The sequence below is a fragment of the Salmo salar genome, chromosome ssa15, assembly GCF_905237065.1.
Source record: "Salmo salar chromosome ssa15, Ssal_v3.1, whole genome shotgun sequence".
Classification (NCBI taxonomy): Eukaryota; Metazoa; Chordata; class Actinopteri; order Salmoniformes; family Salmonidae; genus Salmo; species Salmo salar.
In genome coordinates, this window is record NC_059456.1 from 8,533,863 (window position 1) to 8,550,633 (window position 16,771).

The following is a 16,771-nucleotide window of genomic DNA, read 5'->3' on the forward strand; positions in this document are numbered from 1 at the left end:
TTTGTGAGGTCTTACCAAGTCCTATGGCCTGACTGTGACCATACGAGTTCAGAACAGGAAGCAGGTTGTTTGTGAGGTCTTACCAAGTCCTATGGCCTGACTGTGACCATACGAGTTCAGAACAGGAAGCAGGGTGTTTGTGAGGTCTTACCAAGTCCTATGGCCTGACTGTGACCATACGAGTTCAGAACAGGAAGCAGGTTGTTTGTTAGGTCTTACCAAGTCCTATGGCCTGACAGTGACCATACGAGTTCAGAACAGGAAGCAGGGTGTTTGTGAGGTCTTACCAAGTCCTATGGCCTGACTGTGACCATACGAGTTCAGAACAGGAAGCAGGTTGTTTGTGAGGTCTTACCAAGTCCTATGGCCTGACTGTGACCATACGAGTTCAGAACAGGAAGCAGGTTGTTTGTGAGGTCTTACCAAGTCCTATGGCCTGACTGTGACCATACGAGTTCAGAACAGGAAGCAGGGTGTTTGTGAGGTCTTACCAAGTCCTATGGCCTGACAGTGACCATACGAGTTCAGAACAGGAGGCAGGATAAAATCCCTGCCCTTAGAATTGATGCAAGTTGCATTCCCAGTTCAAACATAGCTACTAACCAAGCAACTCAGTTGGAGGTTGAATACATACATAAAGTATCTCTAGAACTATATACAAAAACAAATAAAGTGGAATGTGGGCCCATCCATAATTTAGATTTGTTTTATTAATTTCAGACCTTTTGGAGTGAACAGACACAACCGATGACAAATTGATTATGAGAAAGTTACAAAAATAAACTGAATGACTTCAAGAAACATGATAGTCAGGTGAAAGTTCTAGAAGAGATGATCCTTTTATTCCGTACTGGATCATTGGAGCTGTTTCTTGGTTACGGAATCACTTTCAGACGGACGGACAGAAACGTAGACACTGAAGAAAGGCTGAGGCACAGACGAATGTCTGCATCCCAAATAGCACCCTGTTCCCTCTATAGCGCACTAGGGGGCCCCTGTTCCCTCTATAGCGCACTAGGGGGCCCCTGTTCCCTCTATAGCGCACTAGGGGGCCCCTGTTCCCTCTATAGCGCACTAGGGGGCCCCTGTTCCCTCTATAGCGCACTAGGGGGCCCCTGTTCCCTCTATAGCGCACTAGGGGCCCCTGTTCCCTCTATAGCGCACTAGGGGGCCCCTGTTCCCTCTATAGCGCACTAGGGGCCCCTGTTCCCTCTATAGCGCACTAGGGGGCCCCTGTTCCCTCTATAGCGCACTAGGGGGGCCCTGTTCCCTCTATAGCGCACTAGGGGGGCCCTGTTCCCTCTATAGCGCACTAGGGGGGCCCTGTTCCCACTATAGCGCACTAGGGGGGCCCTGTTCCCTCTATAGCGCACTAGGGGGACCCTGTTCCCTCTATAGCGCACTAGGGGGACCCTGTTCCCTCTATAGCGCACTAGGGGGACCCTGTTCCCTCTATAGCGCACTAGGGGGACCCTGTTCCCTCTATAGCGCACTAGGGGGACCCTGTTCCCTCTATAGCGCACTAGGGGGACCCTGTTCCCTCTATAGCGCACTAGGGGGACCCTGTTCCCTCTATAGTGCACTAGGGGGGCCTGGTCAAAAGATGATTCCCAGCTAGATAGACACAAGCTTACCTTATGCTTCCCAGTCGAAACAGACAAGACTGAATGAACTCTTGGGTGTCGGAGCAAACCGAACCTATGAATGCAGATGTATTTACCTCAGCAGAACTCTTGAGACCAAAGACTGGCCTAAAGGGTTTAGTTCATCTGAAAAGTAACAGAGAGACTATTCCCTATATAGTACACTACTACACTAAGAGATATATATATATATGTAGTAAGGTAGAATTCAGATGAAGCCCTTGGTCTCTCACATTTACCTGGAACTCAAACACGTTCATGAGAGAAGCTTTCGTTCATAAAACATGAGTGTAAATCAGAAACAGGAAACGTCAGACCATGTCACCATGACGTCATCACATCGGAGAGGAAATCAAATCCCCGCCCCACCCCTCCCCCCCCCAAAAAAAAGAAACTTGTCAGGAGAATAATTCTCTAGTATTCATATAACGGTTACTATGTTTCACGTACATGGAATCTGCATGTACATCACTGAACACCAGTGGATTAATACATGTTAAAGTGAGTTAGAGCTAGATACCTGGAGAGAATACATAACATACTTTGAAGAAAGACATTCGTCCAGGGAGGAAGAGAGAAGAATGATTGAATCATTATATTTCAGTCAGTCCAGTATCCAAAACGTTTCTCCATCACAGGGGAGTTTTTGTTGTTGTTGTTGTAAAAGTCAGCGATTTAAATGGCATCTCGCAGACACACAAAATACCATGATGGAGGAAGGAGTGAGAGAGTTATCTACAAGGAAAGAAAACAAAAAAAATTAAAAAATCATTGGACAGGTCTGGAGCGGTCTATTCTGTTCAGAAAGCCTAGGTGGAGGTGAACTCAAGTCAGAACTAGCCCTCTCCTCTCTGTCCCACGCCAAGCTGTCCTGTCGTCTCCCTCTCCCTTCACACCATACCCACCACCATCGTCGTCATTAAACAACCAACCCTATGTTGTCTGAAGGTGGTAGGTCAGGTCACTTGGTAAAGGCGGCCACCACGGCCCACAACAACTCATTGGCGTTAGTCTTCGTGCTCTCCCCCTCCGGCTCCAGGTCCAGGAGCTGCCGTACTCTCTTCATGGCCAGGTCATACTGGTCGTCCAGCAGAGGGGCAAAGGCATTCTCCAGGACATCAGACGAGTGGGCCAGGAAGATGAGGGCGAGCAGCCGCTTGTCCATGCGGTGCGGGTCGTTGACCCATTTCTCCAACACGGCCTCCTGAACCCTCTTGATGAGGCGTTGTTTGATGTTGTTGTTGGTGAGTGGGTGAGTGGTCATGTCGAAGAGCAGGAAGTTCTGTTTCTCCGTGGTCAGCACGCCCTTTTCCACCAGGTTCTTGGCTAGGCGCTCCCTCACGTTCCTCAGCTGGTAGTGCAGCTTTAGAGGGTTCCACGTCTCACCTACAGGGAGGAGAGAACAGAGGTGTTAAGACCACCAGGGGAGGAGAGAACAGAGGTGTTAAGACCACCAGGGGAGGAGAGAACAGAGGTGTTAAGACCACCAGGGCAGGAGAGAACAGAGGTGTTAAGACCACCAGGGCAGGAGAGAACAGAGGTGTTAAGACCACCAGGGCAGGAGAGAACAGAGGTGTTAAGACCACCAGGGGAGAAGAGAACAGAGGTGTTAAGACCACCAGGGCAGGAGAGAACAGAGGTGTTAAGACCACCAGGGCAGGAGAGAACAGAGGTGTTAAGACCACCAGGAGAGGAGAGAACAGAGGTGTTAAGACCACCAGGGGAGAAGATAACAGAGGTGTTAAGACCACCAGGGCAGGAGAGAACAGAGGTGTTAAGACCACCAGGGCAGGAGAGAACAGAGGTGTTAAGACCACCAGGGGAGGAGAGAACAGAGGTGTTAAGACCACCAGGGGAGGAGAGAACAGAGAAGACCACCAGGAGAGGAGAGAACAGAGGTGTTAAGACCACCAGGGGAGGAGAGAACAGAGGTGTAAGACCACAAGGGAGGAGAGAACAGAGGTGTTAAGACCACCAGGGGAGGAGAGAACAGAGGTGTTAAGACCACCAGGGGAGGAGAGAACAGAGGTGTTAAGACCACCAGGGGAGGAGAGAACAGAGGTGTTAAGACCACCAGGGGAGGAGAGAACAGAGGTGTTAAGACCACCAGGGGAGGAGAGAACAGAGGTGTTAAGACCTATGGTGGAATGGGGACAGGCATTTGTTTCATTAGTCCATTGCGGATACAAGCAAAACATTTTGGGACTGTCAGCAATCAGGTGGTAAGGTGGTGGTAAGACCTACAGGGGGGAGGAGAGTGGTGGTAAGACCTACAGGGGGAGAGAAGAGTGGTGGTAAGGCCTACAGGGGGAGAGAAGAGTGGTGTTAAGGCCTACAGGGGGAGAGAAGAGTGGTGTTAAGGCCTACAGGGGGAGAGAAGAGTGGTGGTAAGACCTACAGGGGGAGAGAAGAGAGATGTTAAGCTTGATGCAGAGTTCAAACCGCAAAGCAGCGTTGTCGATGTAACACATGTCCACAACTCGATAACAGTCAAATAAAAAGGCCTGAGAGAGAGAGAGAGAGAGAGAGAGAGAGAGAGAGAGAGAGAGAGAGAGAGAGAACAAGTACTTATTCCATTGTATTGCCTTTTGGTTTGTTGTATCTCATTAGTTGTGTTATTTTTTTATTGTAAAAAGTCTTGCCATTTTAAACACTTCAAATCAAGTTTGGGCTGGAAAGACTAAGAGGCAAGTGTGCAAAACAAGTGAAAAATACATTTCTAATCAAATCAATCAAACGGAGAACTTGACGTTCAAGGGCAGCTTGGCTCAGATGATGGTTACAACAGTAGCAAGGCCGCACAATGTGGGCTTCGAATGTTTGCTATGACTACGAGTCAGGTCGTTTTCAGAGGAATTCTAAAACAACAGAAATACAGCCAAAACATCAGATGTACAAGTTGTGCAATCAAAACAACAACCAAAAAAATGTGGCCATAAACATTAGTTTAAATCCATAAAAGAAAAAGAAAATAAGAAAACGGAATATAGCCTACTATCACAACTAGGCTTATACCAATCCAGAGGTGTGGAAATCCTGGACTCAGGCGTGGGTATGGACTCTGCCACACGGTTAAGTGACTACATCATTGCACTACGTTTTTGTCAAACAGTAGACCTGGCCTGGTAACATAAAACATGACGTTTCAGATGTCAAATCCCTTGTTGGCTGAGCTGATTTCCTCCTGTGTTTTTCAACAACCTAGACACTTTGAACCTCTGGTTTGGTGGTTGGCCTGGCTGAGACTCCACCTAACCTTGTCCAGAAGCATTTATATGCCCTTTTGGATCTCAGAGATGCCAGCCAATAGAGTACCACTTCCTCCTGAGGTCTCAGGCAACAAAGCCTGTCCGTCTGAGTGAATGACTTAAATCAATACGATGGAAAAGATGCTCTGTCCCACGTCATCTTTACAGTAGGCGTACATGGGAGTATGATCGGTGGCACGATAAGAGTATAAAATAACTATCTTCAAAGTAATGACTCGGGATGTCGGTTGTGAGATGAAAGCTTCTTTTAGTAATAATACCTGCTCACATTACATTTCACCACTTTAGATTCTATAAAACAATAAAATAAAGTTGATAGCAAAAGCCAGGATAATCGCTTGTCACTTGTACATAAAAAAAACGAGAACGTGGCAGTTAACTTCCGGTCGCAAGGCATTCTGGTACTTGGAGTCAACAGCGTAATTCAATACTAACCAATAAAACAGAAATATGTACATAGTTCTTAATCTCCTTAACATGAAATCTAATAAAATTACTCTTGTACATATGTAAATAACTAGAAAATATATTTAGATACAGCTCAATGAATAACTCTGTAACTCATTAAAGTTACAACAAAGAGAAGATATAAATAATGATAATTTTTTGGGTCTGAGACCACTCTGTTAACAGTAAACCTCTGGTGGCTGAGACCACTCTGTTAGTAGTGAACCTCTGGTGGCTGAGACCACTCTGTTAGTAGTGAACCTCTGGTGGCTGAGACCACTCTGTTAGCAGTAAACCTCTGGTGGCTGAGACCACTCTGTTAGTAGTGAACCTCTGGTGGCTGAGACCACTCTGTTAGCAGTGAACCTCTGGTGGCTGAGACCACTCTGTTAACAGTAAACCTCTGGTGGCTGAGACCACTCTGTTAGTAGTGAACCTCTGGTGGCTGAGACCACTCTGTTAGCAGTGAACCTCTGGTGGCTGAGACCACTCTGTTAGCAGTAAACCTCTGGTGGCTGAGACCACTCTGTTAGTAGTGAACCTCTGGTGGCTGAGACCACTCTGTTAGCAGTAAACCTCTGGTGGCTGAGACCACTCTGTTAACAGTAAACCTCTGGTGGCTGAGACCACTCTGTTAACAGTGAACCTCTGGTGGCTGAGACCACTCTGTTAACAGTGAACCTCTGGTGGCTGAGACCACTCTGTTAGCAGTAAACCTCTGGTGGCTGAGACCACTCTGTTAGCAGTAAACCTCTGGTGGCTGAGACCACTCTGTTAGCAGTGAAACCTCTGGTGGCTGAGACCACTCTGTTAACAGTGAACCTCTGGTGGCTGAGACCACTCTGTTAACAGTAAACCTCTGGTGGCTGAGACCACTCTGTTAGCAGTAAACCTCTGGTGGCTGAGACCACTCTGTTAACAGTGAACCTCTGGTGGCTGAGACCACTCTGTTAACAGTAAACCTCTGGTGGCTGAGACCACTCTGTTAACAGTAAACCTCTGGTGGCTGAGACCACTCTGTTAGTAGTGAACCTCTGGTGGCTGAGACCACTCTGTTAGCAGTAAACCTCTGGTGGCTGAGACCACTCTGTTAGTAGTGAACCTCTGGTGGCTGAGACCACTCTGTTAACAGTAAACCTCTGGTGGCTGAGACCACTCTGTTAGCAGTAAACCTCTGGTGGCTGAGACCACTCTGTTATTAACAGTAAACCTCTGGTGGCTGAGACCACTCTGTTAGTAGTGAACCTCTGGTGGCTGAGACCACTCTGTTAGTAACAGTAGACCTCTGGTGGCTGAGACCACTCTGTTAGTAGTGAACCTCTGGTGGCTGAGACCACTCTGTTAACAGTAAACCTCTGGTGGCTGAGACCACTCTGTTAGTAGTGAACCTCTGGTAGCTGAGACCACTCTGTTAGTAGTGAACCTCTGGTGGCTGAGACCACTCTGTTAACAGTGAACCTCTGGTGGCTGAGACCACTCTGTTAGCAGTGAACCTCTGGTGGCTGAGACCACTCTGTTAACAGTAAACCTCTGGTGGCTGAGACCACTCTGTTAACAGTGAACCTCTGGTGGCTGAGACCACTCTGTTAGTAGTGAACCTCTGGTGGCTGAGACCACTCTGTTAACAGTGAACCTCTGGTGGCTGAGACCACTCTGTTAGTAGTGAACCTCTGGTGGCTGAGACCACTCTGTTAGTAGTGAACCTCTGGTGGCTGAGACCACTCTGTTAACAGTAAACCTCTGGTGGCTGAGACCACTCTGTTAGCAGTAAACCTCTGGTGGCTGAGCCCACTCTGTTAGCAGTAAACCTCTGGTGGCTGAGCCCACTCTGTTATTAACAGTAAACCTCTGGTGGCTGAGACCACTCTGTTTGTAGTGAACCTCTGGTGGCTGAGACCACTCTGTTAGTAGTGAACCTCTGGTGGCTGAGACCACTCTGTTATTAACAGTAGACCTCTGGTGGCTGAGACCACTCTGTTAGTAACAGTAAACCTCTGGTGGCTGAGACCACTCTGTTAGCAGTGAACCTCTGGTGGCTGAGACCACTCTGTTAGCAGTGAACCTCTGGTGGCTGAGACCACTCTGTTAGTAGTGAACCTCTGGTGGCTGAGACCACTCTGTTAACAGTGAACCTCTGGTGGCTGAGACCACTCTGTTAACAGTGAACCTCTGGTGGCTGAGACCACTCTGTTAACAGTGAACCTCTGGTGGCTGAGACCACTCTGTTAACAGTGAACCTCTGGTGGCTGAGACCACTCTGTTAGTAGTGAACCTCTGGTGGCTGAGACCACTCTGTTAACAGTAAACCTCTGGTGGCTGAGCCCACTCTGTTAACAGTGAACCTCTGGTGGCTGAGACCACTCTGTTAACAGTAAACCTCTGGTGGCTGAGACCACTCTGTTAACAGTGAACCTCTGGTGGCTGAGACCACTCTGTTAGTAGTGAACCTCTGGTGGCTGAGCCCACTCTGTTAACAGTAAACCTCTGGTGGCTGAGCCCACTCTGTTAACAGTAAACCTCTGGTGGCTGAGACCACTCTGTTAGTAGTGAACCTCTGGTGGCTGAGCCCACTCTGTTAACAGTAAACCTCTGGTGGCTGAGACCACTCTGTTAACAGTAAACCTCTGGTGGCTGAGACCACTCTGTTAACAGTAAACCTCTGGTGGCTGAGACCACTCTGTTAACAGTAAACCTCTGGTGGCTGAGACCACTCTGTTAGTAGTGAACCTCTGGTGGCTGAGACCACTCTGTTAACAGTAAACCTCTGGTGGCTGAGACCACTCTGTTAGTAGTGAACCTCTGGTGGCTGAGCCCACTCTGTTAACAGTAAACCTCTGGTGGCTGAGCCCACTCTGTTAACAGTAAACCTCTGGTGGCTGAGCCCACTCTGTTAGCAGTAAACCTCTGGTGGCTGAGCCCACTCTGTTAGCAGTAAACCTCTGGTGGCTGAGCCCACTCTGTTAGCAGTAAACCTCTGGTGGCTGAGCCCACTCTGTTAACAGTAAACCTCTGGTGGCTGAGCCCACTCTGTTAACAGTAAACCTCTGGTGGCTGAGCCCACTCTGTTAACAGTAAACCTCTGGTGGCTGAGCCCACTCTGTTAACAGTAAACCTCTAACACTCACCGCTGAGCAGCTCGATCCAGCTCTGCACCGTCTCTGGGGGCTGGGTCTCCTTCACGTGTTTGAGAGCCTCGTCCAATAGCACGTCTCCTGTCGGAGCATCTGACTTACAGATCACCTGGAGACAACAGAACCACACAGTCAGAATCAGAATCCAACTAGGGTACAGGCTACATACAGTCAGAATCAGAATCCAACTAGGGTACAGGCTACATACAGTCAGAATCAGAATCCAACTAGGGTACAGGCTACATACAGTCAGAATCAGAATCCAACTAGGGTATAGGCTACATACAGTCAGAATCAGAATCCAACTAGGGTATAGGCTACATACAGTCAGAATCAGAACCCAACTAGGGTATAGGCTACATACAGTCAGAATCAGAATCCAACTAGGGTATAGGCTACATACAGTCAGAATCAGAATCCAACTAGGGTACAGGCTACATACAGTCAGATTCAGAACCCAACTAGGGTACAGGCTACAAACAGTCAGCATCAGAATCCAACTAGTGTATAGGCTACATACAGCCAGAATCCAACTAGGGTATAGGCTACATACAGTCAGAATTCAACTAGGGTACAGGCTACATACAGTCAGAATCAGAATCCAACTAGGGTACAGGCTACATACAGTCAGAATCCAACTAGGGTACAGGCTACATACAGTCAGAATCAGAACCCAACTAGGGTACAGGCTACATACAGTCAGAATCAGAATCCAACTAGGGTACAGGCTACATACAGTCAGAATCCAACTAGGGTACAGGCTACATACAGTCAGAATCAGAACCCAACTAGGGTATAGGCTACATACAGTCAGAATCAGAATCCAACTAGGGTATAGGCTACAAACAGTCAGAATCCAACTAGGGTATAGGCTACATACAGTCAGAACCCAACTAGGGTACAGGCTACATACAGTCAGAACCCAACTAGGGTATAGGCTACATACAGTCAGAATCCAACTAGGGTACAGGCTACATACAGTCAGAATCCAACTAGGGTATAGGCTACATACAGTCAGAATCAGAACCCAACTAGGGTATAGGCTACATACAGTCAGAATCAGAATCCAACTAGGGTATAGGCTACAAACAGTCAGAATCCAACTAGGGTACAGGCTACATACAGTCAGAATCAGAATCCAACTAGGGTATAGGCTACAAACAGTCAGAATCCAACTAGGGTACAGGCTACATACAGTCAGAATCCAACTAGGGTACAGGCTACATACAGTCAGAATCCAACTAGGGTATAGGCTACATACAGTCAGAATCCAACTAGGGTACAGGCTACATACAGTCAGAATCCAACTAGGGTACAGGCTACATACAGTCAGAATCAGAACCCAACTAGGGTATAGGCTACATACAGTCAGAATCCAACTAGGGTATAGGCTACATACAGTCAGAATCAGAACCCAACTAGGGTATAGGCTACATACAGTCAGAATCAGAATCCAACTAGGGTATAGGCTACAAACAGTCAGAATCCAACTAGGGTATAGGCTACAAACAGTCAGAATCCAACTAGGGTACAGGCTACATACAGTCAGAATCAGAACCCAACTAGGGTACAGGCTACATACAGTCAGAATCCAACTAGGGTACAGGCTACATACAGTCAGAATCCAACTAGGGTACAGGCTACATACAGTCAGATTCAGAACCCAACTAGGGTATAGGCTACATACAGTCAGAATCCAACTAGGGTACAGGCTACATACAGTCAGAACCCAACTAGGGTACAGGCTACATACAGTCAGAATCCAACTAGGGTACAGGCTACATACATACAGTCAGAATCAAAACCCAACTAGGGTACAGGCTACATACAGTCAGAATCAGAATCCAACTAGGGTATAGGCTACAAACAGTCAGAATCCAACTAGGGTACAGGCTACATACAGTCAGAATCCAACTAGGGTACAGGCTACATACAGTCAGAATCCAACTAGGGTATAGGCTACATACAGTCAGAATCCAACTAGGGTACAGGCTACATACAGTCAGAATCCAACTAGGGTACAGGCTACATACAGTCAGAATCAGAACCCAACTAGGGTATAGGCTACATACAGTCAGAATCCAACTAGGGTATAGGCTACATACAGTCAGAATCAGAACCCAACTAGGGTATAGGCTACATACAGTGAGAATCAGAATCCAACTAGGGTATAGGCTACAAACAGTCAGAATCCAACTAGGGTATAGGCTACAAACAGTCAGAATCCAACTAGGGTACAGGCTACATACAGTCAGATTCAGAACCCAACTAGGGTACAGGCTACATACAGTCAGAATCCAACTAGGGTACAGGCTACATACAGTCAGAATCCAACTAGGGTACAGGCTACATACAGTCAGAACCCAACTAGGGTACAGGCTACATACAGTCAGAATCCAACTAGGGTACAGGCTACATAGATACAGTCAGAATCAGAACCCAACTAGGGTACAGGCTACATACAGTCAGAATCAGAATCCAACTAGGGTATAGGCTACATACAGTCAGAATCCAACTAGGGTATAGGCTACATACAGTCAGAATCCAACTAGGGTATAGGCTACATACAGTCAGAATCAGAACACAACGATACTGCCATTCAATGGCTTCCAGATCACCTGCAGAGAACTTCATTTGTCTAAAATATTCCATTGGAAATGTGTCTTCTGCTCTGCTCTCAACCTCCCAGCCCAACACAACTCACATTGGAGAGGAGCCAATGATGGGGTTCAGTGCCTTGCTCAAGGGCACAATGGTAGGAGATATAGCCTTACCTGGGGGGGTCTCTACACGGCGTAAACTGGCTTCAATTGGTTTGGGGGGGGGGGAGAATCTCACAGCTAGTGTTGCCTACAATTGTTCAGTGAGATCCACTATTGGCGCCTTGATTTGTTGCTAGATGACATTTTGCATTGATGTCACAGCACCAAATGTGCCTTGCTGCGGTCCCTGACCTCGCGTTTTCAACCCCCAATCCTGCCACATACACCCTCCTTGTCCTTCTATGCCCATGTGTGCGCCATTGACTTCTCATCTCACGTGGGAAAACGTCACATTTCCGCGTAGTCGTGTTGCTGTTCCGTTTGTTGCGACTTGGGCTACCTGCTAAACCTTTCGTAATTTTTTTTTTTTTTTTACTTTTAATAACCGTTTAAATAAAAAACTATGCATTTAACACATTAACCAACGTTGTCGTTCCCTCCCCCACCCCCACCCCTCGCTTTATTTTTTCATTCAACTTTTTCCACCCCTGACGCTTTACTACCTGGCTACCAAGAGATCAACTCAGACAACGCCCTCTATAGTACTAATACAGGAAAGTCCTTATTTCCAGCGTGTTAGTGTGACTCCATTTGTTGGCTAATACATGCTGTAACTATAATGTTTTGTATCTCCCACAACTACAGACACTGGGGCACACACAGCTACACCAAAACGCTGAACACAGAGCTGGGTCGGTACGTAGGGGTGTCCGCGGCCATGGAGGAAGCATCTAAGTCCCCGGTAGCGCAGGGAAATGTTTTGTTGCATTGGACTGTCAAGTGTTCAGCAGTGAAAACTCCTTTGAATGTGCAGGGGACTCGCGTACTATTAAGTGAATAATCTGCGATATGTTTATAGTTGTCACGGAAAAGGTCCGATGGATACCCTCATTTAAAAAAAAATTTAAAAAAAATATATATATATATATATATATATATATATAATAATAATTACTCTTCATGAAGAAATAAAACATTTGACCAAGGCATTTTGAATTCCTTAAAAGTAGGTGTGAAAGAGGTGAAAAAATGATTGTTGTCTATCAACATTGACAAGCCACCGGGGTCTGACAACTTGGATGGAAAATGACTGGAGGATGATAACAGACGGTATTCGCCACATCTTCAATTTAAGCCTACTAGAAAAGTGTGTGCACTCTGGCCCGGAGGGAAGCAAAAGTTATTTCCTTACTTAAGGATAGTAAAGCCCCCTTTCACTGGCTCAAATACCCAACCAATCTGCCTATCACCAAACCTTTGTAAAATGTTGTGGAAAATGGTGTTTGACCAGAAACAACGCTATTTTACAGTAAACACATTGACAGTAGACTTTCAGCACGCTTATAGGGAAGGATATTCAACAAGCCCTTATACAAATGACTGCTGATTGGCGGAGAGAAATTGCTTATTCTATGTAAAATGTTGTTGATTAGTAAAATAAAATAATATGTTGTTTAGTAAAGTAAAATAATATGTTCTGCTAGCAATTAGCCAATAAAAGAAGTGTTAAATTAAAAGGGATTGTCATCTGTAGCCCCATGAAATCAGTTAAATGAAGGTTAATAACTCCATACATGCACACTACTCCTATTGAATAATATGCATTCACCTGTATTGTAAATAGAACTAGGCTACATTTTGCTTTACCTTTCAAGTTAATCAAGCATGATTGTATAATTGATTAAATTAAAATGCATACAATGGCTGTTTCTCAAAAAAAATTGGCCATAATTTTTTTTTTCTTCCCAGATGTAATGATACTGAACTCAAAGATGCTCAACGATTAAACAGAGCAGTAGCCGAGTTTCTGTGACTTTGGCTAATACACAATTTTTTTGGTATCGTGAAACTAAACCTGGTATTGGTATCGAAGTAGAAATTCTGGTATGGTAACAACACTGGAGCCCAGGCACCAGAACCAGAGACGTTTACGTTTCTATTTAGGCTACTGTTAAAAAAAGGATTCTACGCTCGTACCCGTGGTAAAGTTGTCAATCAACTGTAAACAGAGCATAATGTGGCAGCATAATGTGGCTTTATTCTCTTACCTCATCCAGCATAACGTGGCAGCATAACGTGGCTTTATTCTCTTACCTCATCCAGCATAATGCGGCTTTATTCTCTTACCTCATCCAGCATAATGTGGCAGCATAACGTGGCTTTATTCTCTTACCTCATCCAGCATAACGTGGCAGCATAACGTGGCTTTATTCTCTTACCTCATTCAGCATAATGCGGCTTTATTCTCTTACCTCATCCAGCATAATGTGGCAGCATAACGTGGCTTTATTCTCTTACCGCATCCAGCATAATGCGGCTTTATTCTCTTACCTCATCCAGCATAAAGTGGCAGCATAACGTGGCTTTATTTTCATACCTCATCCAGCATAATGTGGCAGCATAACATGGCTTTATTCTCTTACCTCATCCAGCATAATGTGGCAGCATAACATGGCTTTATTCTCTTACCTCATCCAGCATAACGTGGCTTTATTCTCTTACCTCATCCAGCATAACGTGGCTTTATTCTCTTACCTCATCCAGCATAACGTGGCTTTATTCTCTTACCTCATCCAGCATAACGTGGCTGTATTCTCTTACCTCATCCAGCATAATGTGGCAGCATAACATGGCTTTATTCTCTTACCTCATCCAGCATAACGTGGCTGTATTCTCTTACCTCATCCAGCATAATGTGGCAGCATAACATGGCTTTATTCTCTTACCTCATCCAGCATAACGTGGCTTTATTCTCTTACCTCATCCAGCATAACGTGGCTTTATTTTGTTTGCGCAACACAGGACAGGAGTGTTGTAATGTCATGTAATCCGACTATAGATAAGGATGTGCAACACCTTGCTGGCAACACACACAACGATCATTGGTTAGTGAACACACAGTCATAAACATAGAACAGCTGGTTGGTCAGGATTACCTACCTTCCTGGCGAGTAGGCTTTTCCTCCTCATGCCACAGGCCTCCAGCTGTAGTCGTCCTCTGATAGCCAGCTCTATGAGCATGCAGCCACGCAGCCCCGACGAGATGCAGTCATTCCAGAACGACGTGTAGCCCTGAGAGAGAAGGACAGGGATGAGCGTGTGTGTGTGTGTGTATGTGTGTGAGAGCATACAGCCACAGAGCCCTGATGAACGATGTGTATTTTTTAAATTATTTTTTTCTATTTTTTATTTCACCTTTATTTAACCAGGTAGGCAAGTTGAGAACAAGTTCTCATTTACAATTGCGACCTGGCCAAGATAAAGCAAAGCAGTTTGACACATACAACAACACAGAGTTACACATGGAGTAAAACAAACAAACAGTAGAAAAATAAGTCTATATACAATGTGAGCAAATGAAGTGAGATAAGGGAGGTAAAGGCAAAAAAGGCCATGGTGGCAAAGTAAATACAATATAGCAAGTAAAACACTGGAATGGTAGATGTGTAGTGGAAGAAAGTGCAAAGTAGAAATTGAAATAATGGGGTGCAAAGGAGCAAAATAAATAAATACAGTAGGGGAAGAGGTAGTTGTGTGGGCTAAATTATAGATGGGCTATGTACAGGTGCAGTGATCTGGGAGCTGCTTTGACAGGTGGTGCTTAAAGCTAGTGAGGGAGATAAGTGTTTCCAGTTTCAGAGATTTTTGTAGTTCGTTCCAGTCATTGGCAGCAGAGAACTGGAAGGAGTGGCGGCCAAAGGAGGAATTGGCTTTGGGGGTGACCAGAGAGATATACCTGCTGGAGCGCGTGCTACAGGTGGGTGCTGCTATGGTGACCAGCGAGCAGAGATAAGGGGGGACTTTACCTAGCAGGGTCTTGTAGATGACCTGGAGCCAGTGTGTTTGGTGACGAGTATGAAGCGAAGGCCAGCCAACGAGAGCGTACAGGTCGCAGTGGTGGGTAGTATATGGGGCTTTGGTGACAAAACAGATGGCACTGTGATAGACTGCATCCAATTTATTGAGTAGGGTATTGGAGGCTATTTTGTAAATGACATCGCCGAAGTCGAGGATCGGTAGGATGGTCAGTTTTACGAGGGTATGTTTGGCAGCATGAGGGAAGGAGGCTTTGTTGCGAAATAGGAAGCCAATTCTAGATTTAACTTTGGATTGTAGATGTTTGATGTGAGTCTGGAAGGAGAGCTTACAGTCTAGTCAGACACCTAGGTATTTGTAGTTGTCCACATATTCTAAGTCAGAACCGTCCAGAGTATGGCTGGGGTGTTAAGCATGTCCCAGTTTAGGTCACCTAGCAGCACGAGCTCTGAAGATGGATGGGGGGCAATCAGTTCACATATTGTGTCCAGAGCACAGCTAGGGGCCGAGGGGGGTCTATAGCAGGCGGCGACGGTGAGAGACTTGTTTTTGGAGAGGTGGATTTTTAAAAGTAGAAGTTCAAATTGTTTGGGTACAGACCTGGATAGCAGGACAGAGCTCTGCAGGCTATCTCTGCAGTAGATTGCAACACCGCCCCCCCTTTGGTCGTTCTATCTTGTCTGAAAACATGGTAGTTAGGGATGAAGATTTCAGAGTTTTTGGTGGTCTTCCTAAGCCAGGATTCAGACACGGCTAAGACATCCGGGTTGGCAGAGTGTGCTAAAGCAGTGAGTAAAACAAACTTAGGGAGGAGGCTTCTAATGTTAACATGCATGAAACCAAGGCTTTTACGGTTACAGAAGTCAACAAATGAGAGCGCCTGGGGAGTAGGAGTGGAGCTAGGCACTGCAGGGCCTGGATTCACCTCTACATCCCCAGAGGAGCAGAGAAGAATGAGTATGAGGGTACGGCTAAAAGCTATAAGAATTGGTCGTCTGTGACGTCCAGAATAGAGAGAAAAAGGAGCAGGTTTCTGGGGGCGATAAAATAGCTTCAAGGTATAATGTACAGACAAAGGTATGGTGGGATGTGAATACAGAGGAGGTAAACCTAGGCATTTAGTGATGATGAGAGAGATATTGTCTCTAGAAACATCATTGAAACCAGAAGATGTCATAGCATGTGTGGGTGGAGGAACTGAGAGGTTGGATAAGGTATAATGAGCAGGGCTAGAGGCTCTACAGTGAAATAAGCCAATAAACACTAACCAGAACAGCAATGGACATTGCATATTGACATTGAGGAGAGGCATGCTTAGCCGAGTGATCATAAGGGTCCAGTGAGATTCAGACAGCTAGCCGGGCCATAGGTAGCAAGCTGGTGGAAGATGGAGGGAGGTCTGTTTTTAGCCACCTCGTGCGTTTCCGTCTGTGGGTTAGTGGGGTTCCGTGTGGAAGGGGGGACCAGTCCAAGTTGGCAAAATAGTTAGTTATAGTGGCCCAAGAAAAGTGTCCGATAGACCTATTCAGATCGCAGCCGATAAGACAGCTAACGATTAACGATTAGTGGGCCGCAGATGGGCGATCAGGTTACGTCGCGACGGAGGGGCCAGTTGGATAACTCCCTCGGGCAGATAACGTCGGTGGTCCAGTCGTGAAGGCCCGATGGGGCTCCGCATCGGCAGTAAAGCAGGTCAGGATAGG

General features: G+C 46.2%; 1 protein-coding gene across 1 annotated transcript in view; it reads right to left on the reverse strand.

Moving 5' to 3' along the window:
* Positions 1-690: 690 nt before the first annotated feature.
* The window catches only part of golph3a (golgi phosphoprotein 3a), a 29,373-nt gene continuing 13,292 nt past the window's right edge, over positions 691-16,771 (reverse strand). Inside the window, exons 2-4 of the mRNA XM_014143536.2 lie at positions 14,193-14,324; positions 8,485-8,599; positions 691-3,029 (exon numbers count right to left, since the gene is read on the reverse strand). Of these exons, the coding sequence (XP_013999011.1) occupies positions 2,605-3,029; positions 8,485-8,599; positions 14,193-14,324 (672 nt within the window). The 3' untranslated portion in view covers positions 691-2,604. The remainder of the gene's footprint in view (positions 3,030-8,484; positions 8,600-14,192; positions 14,325-16,771) is intronic.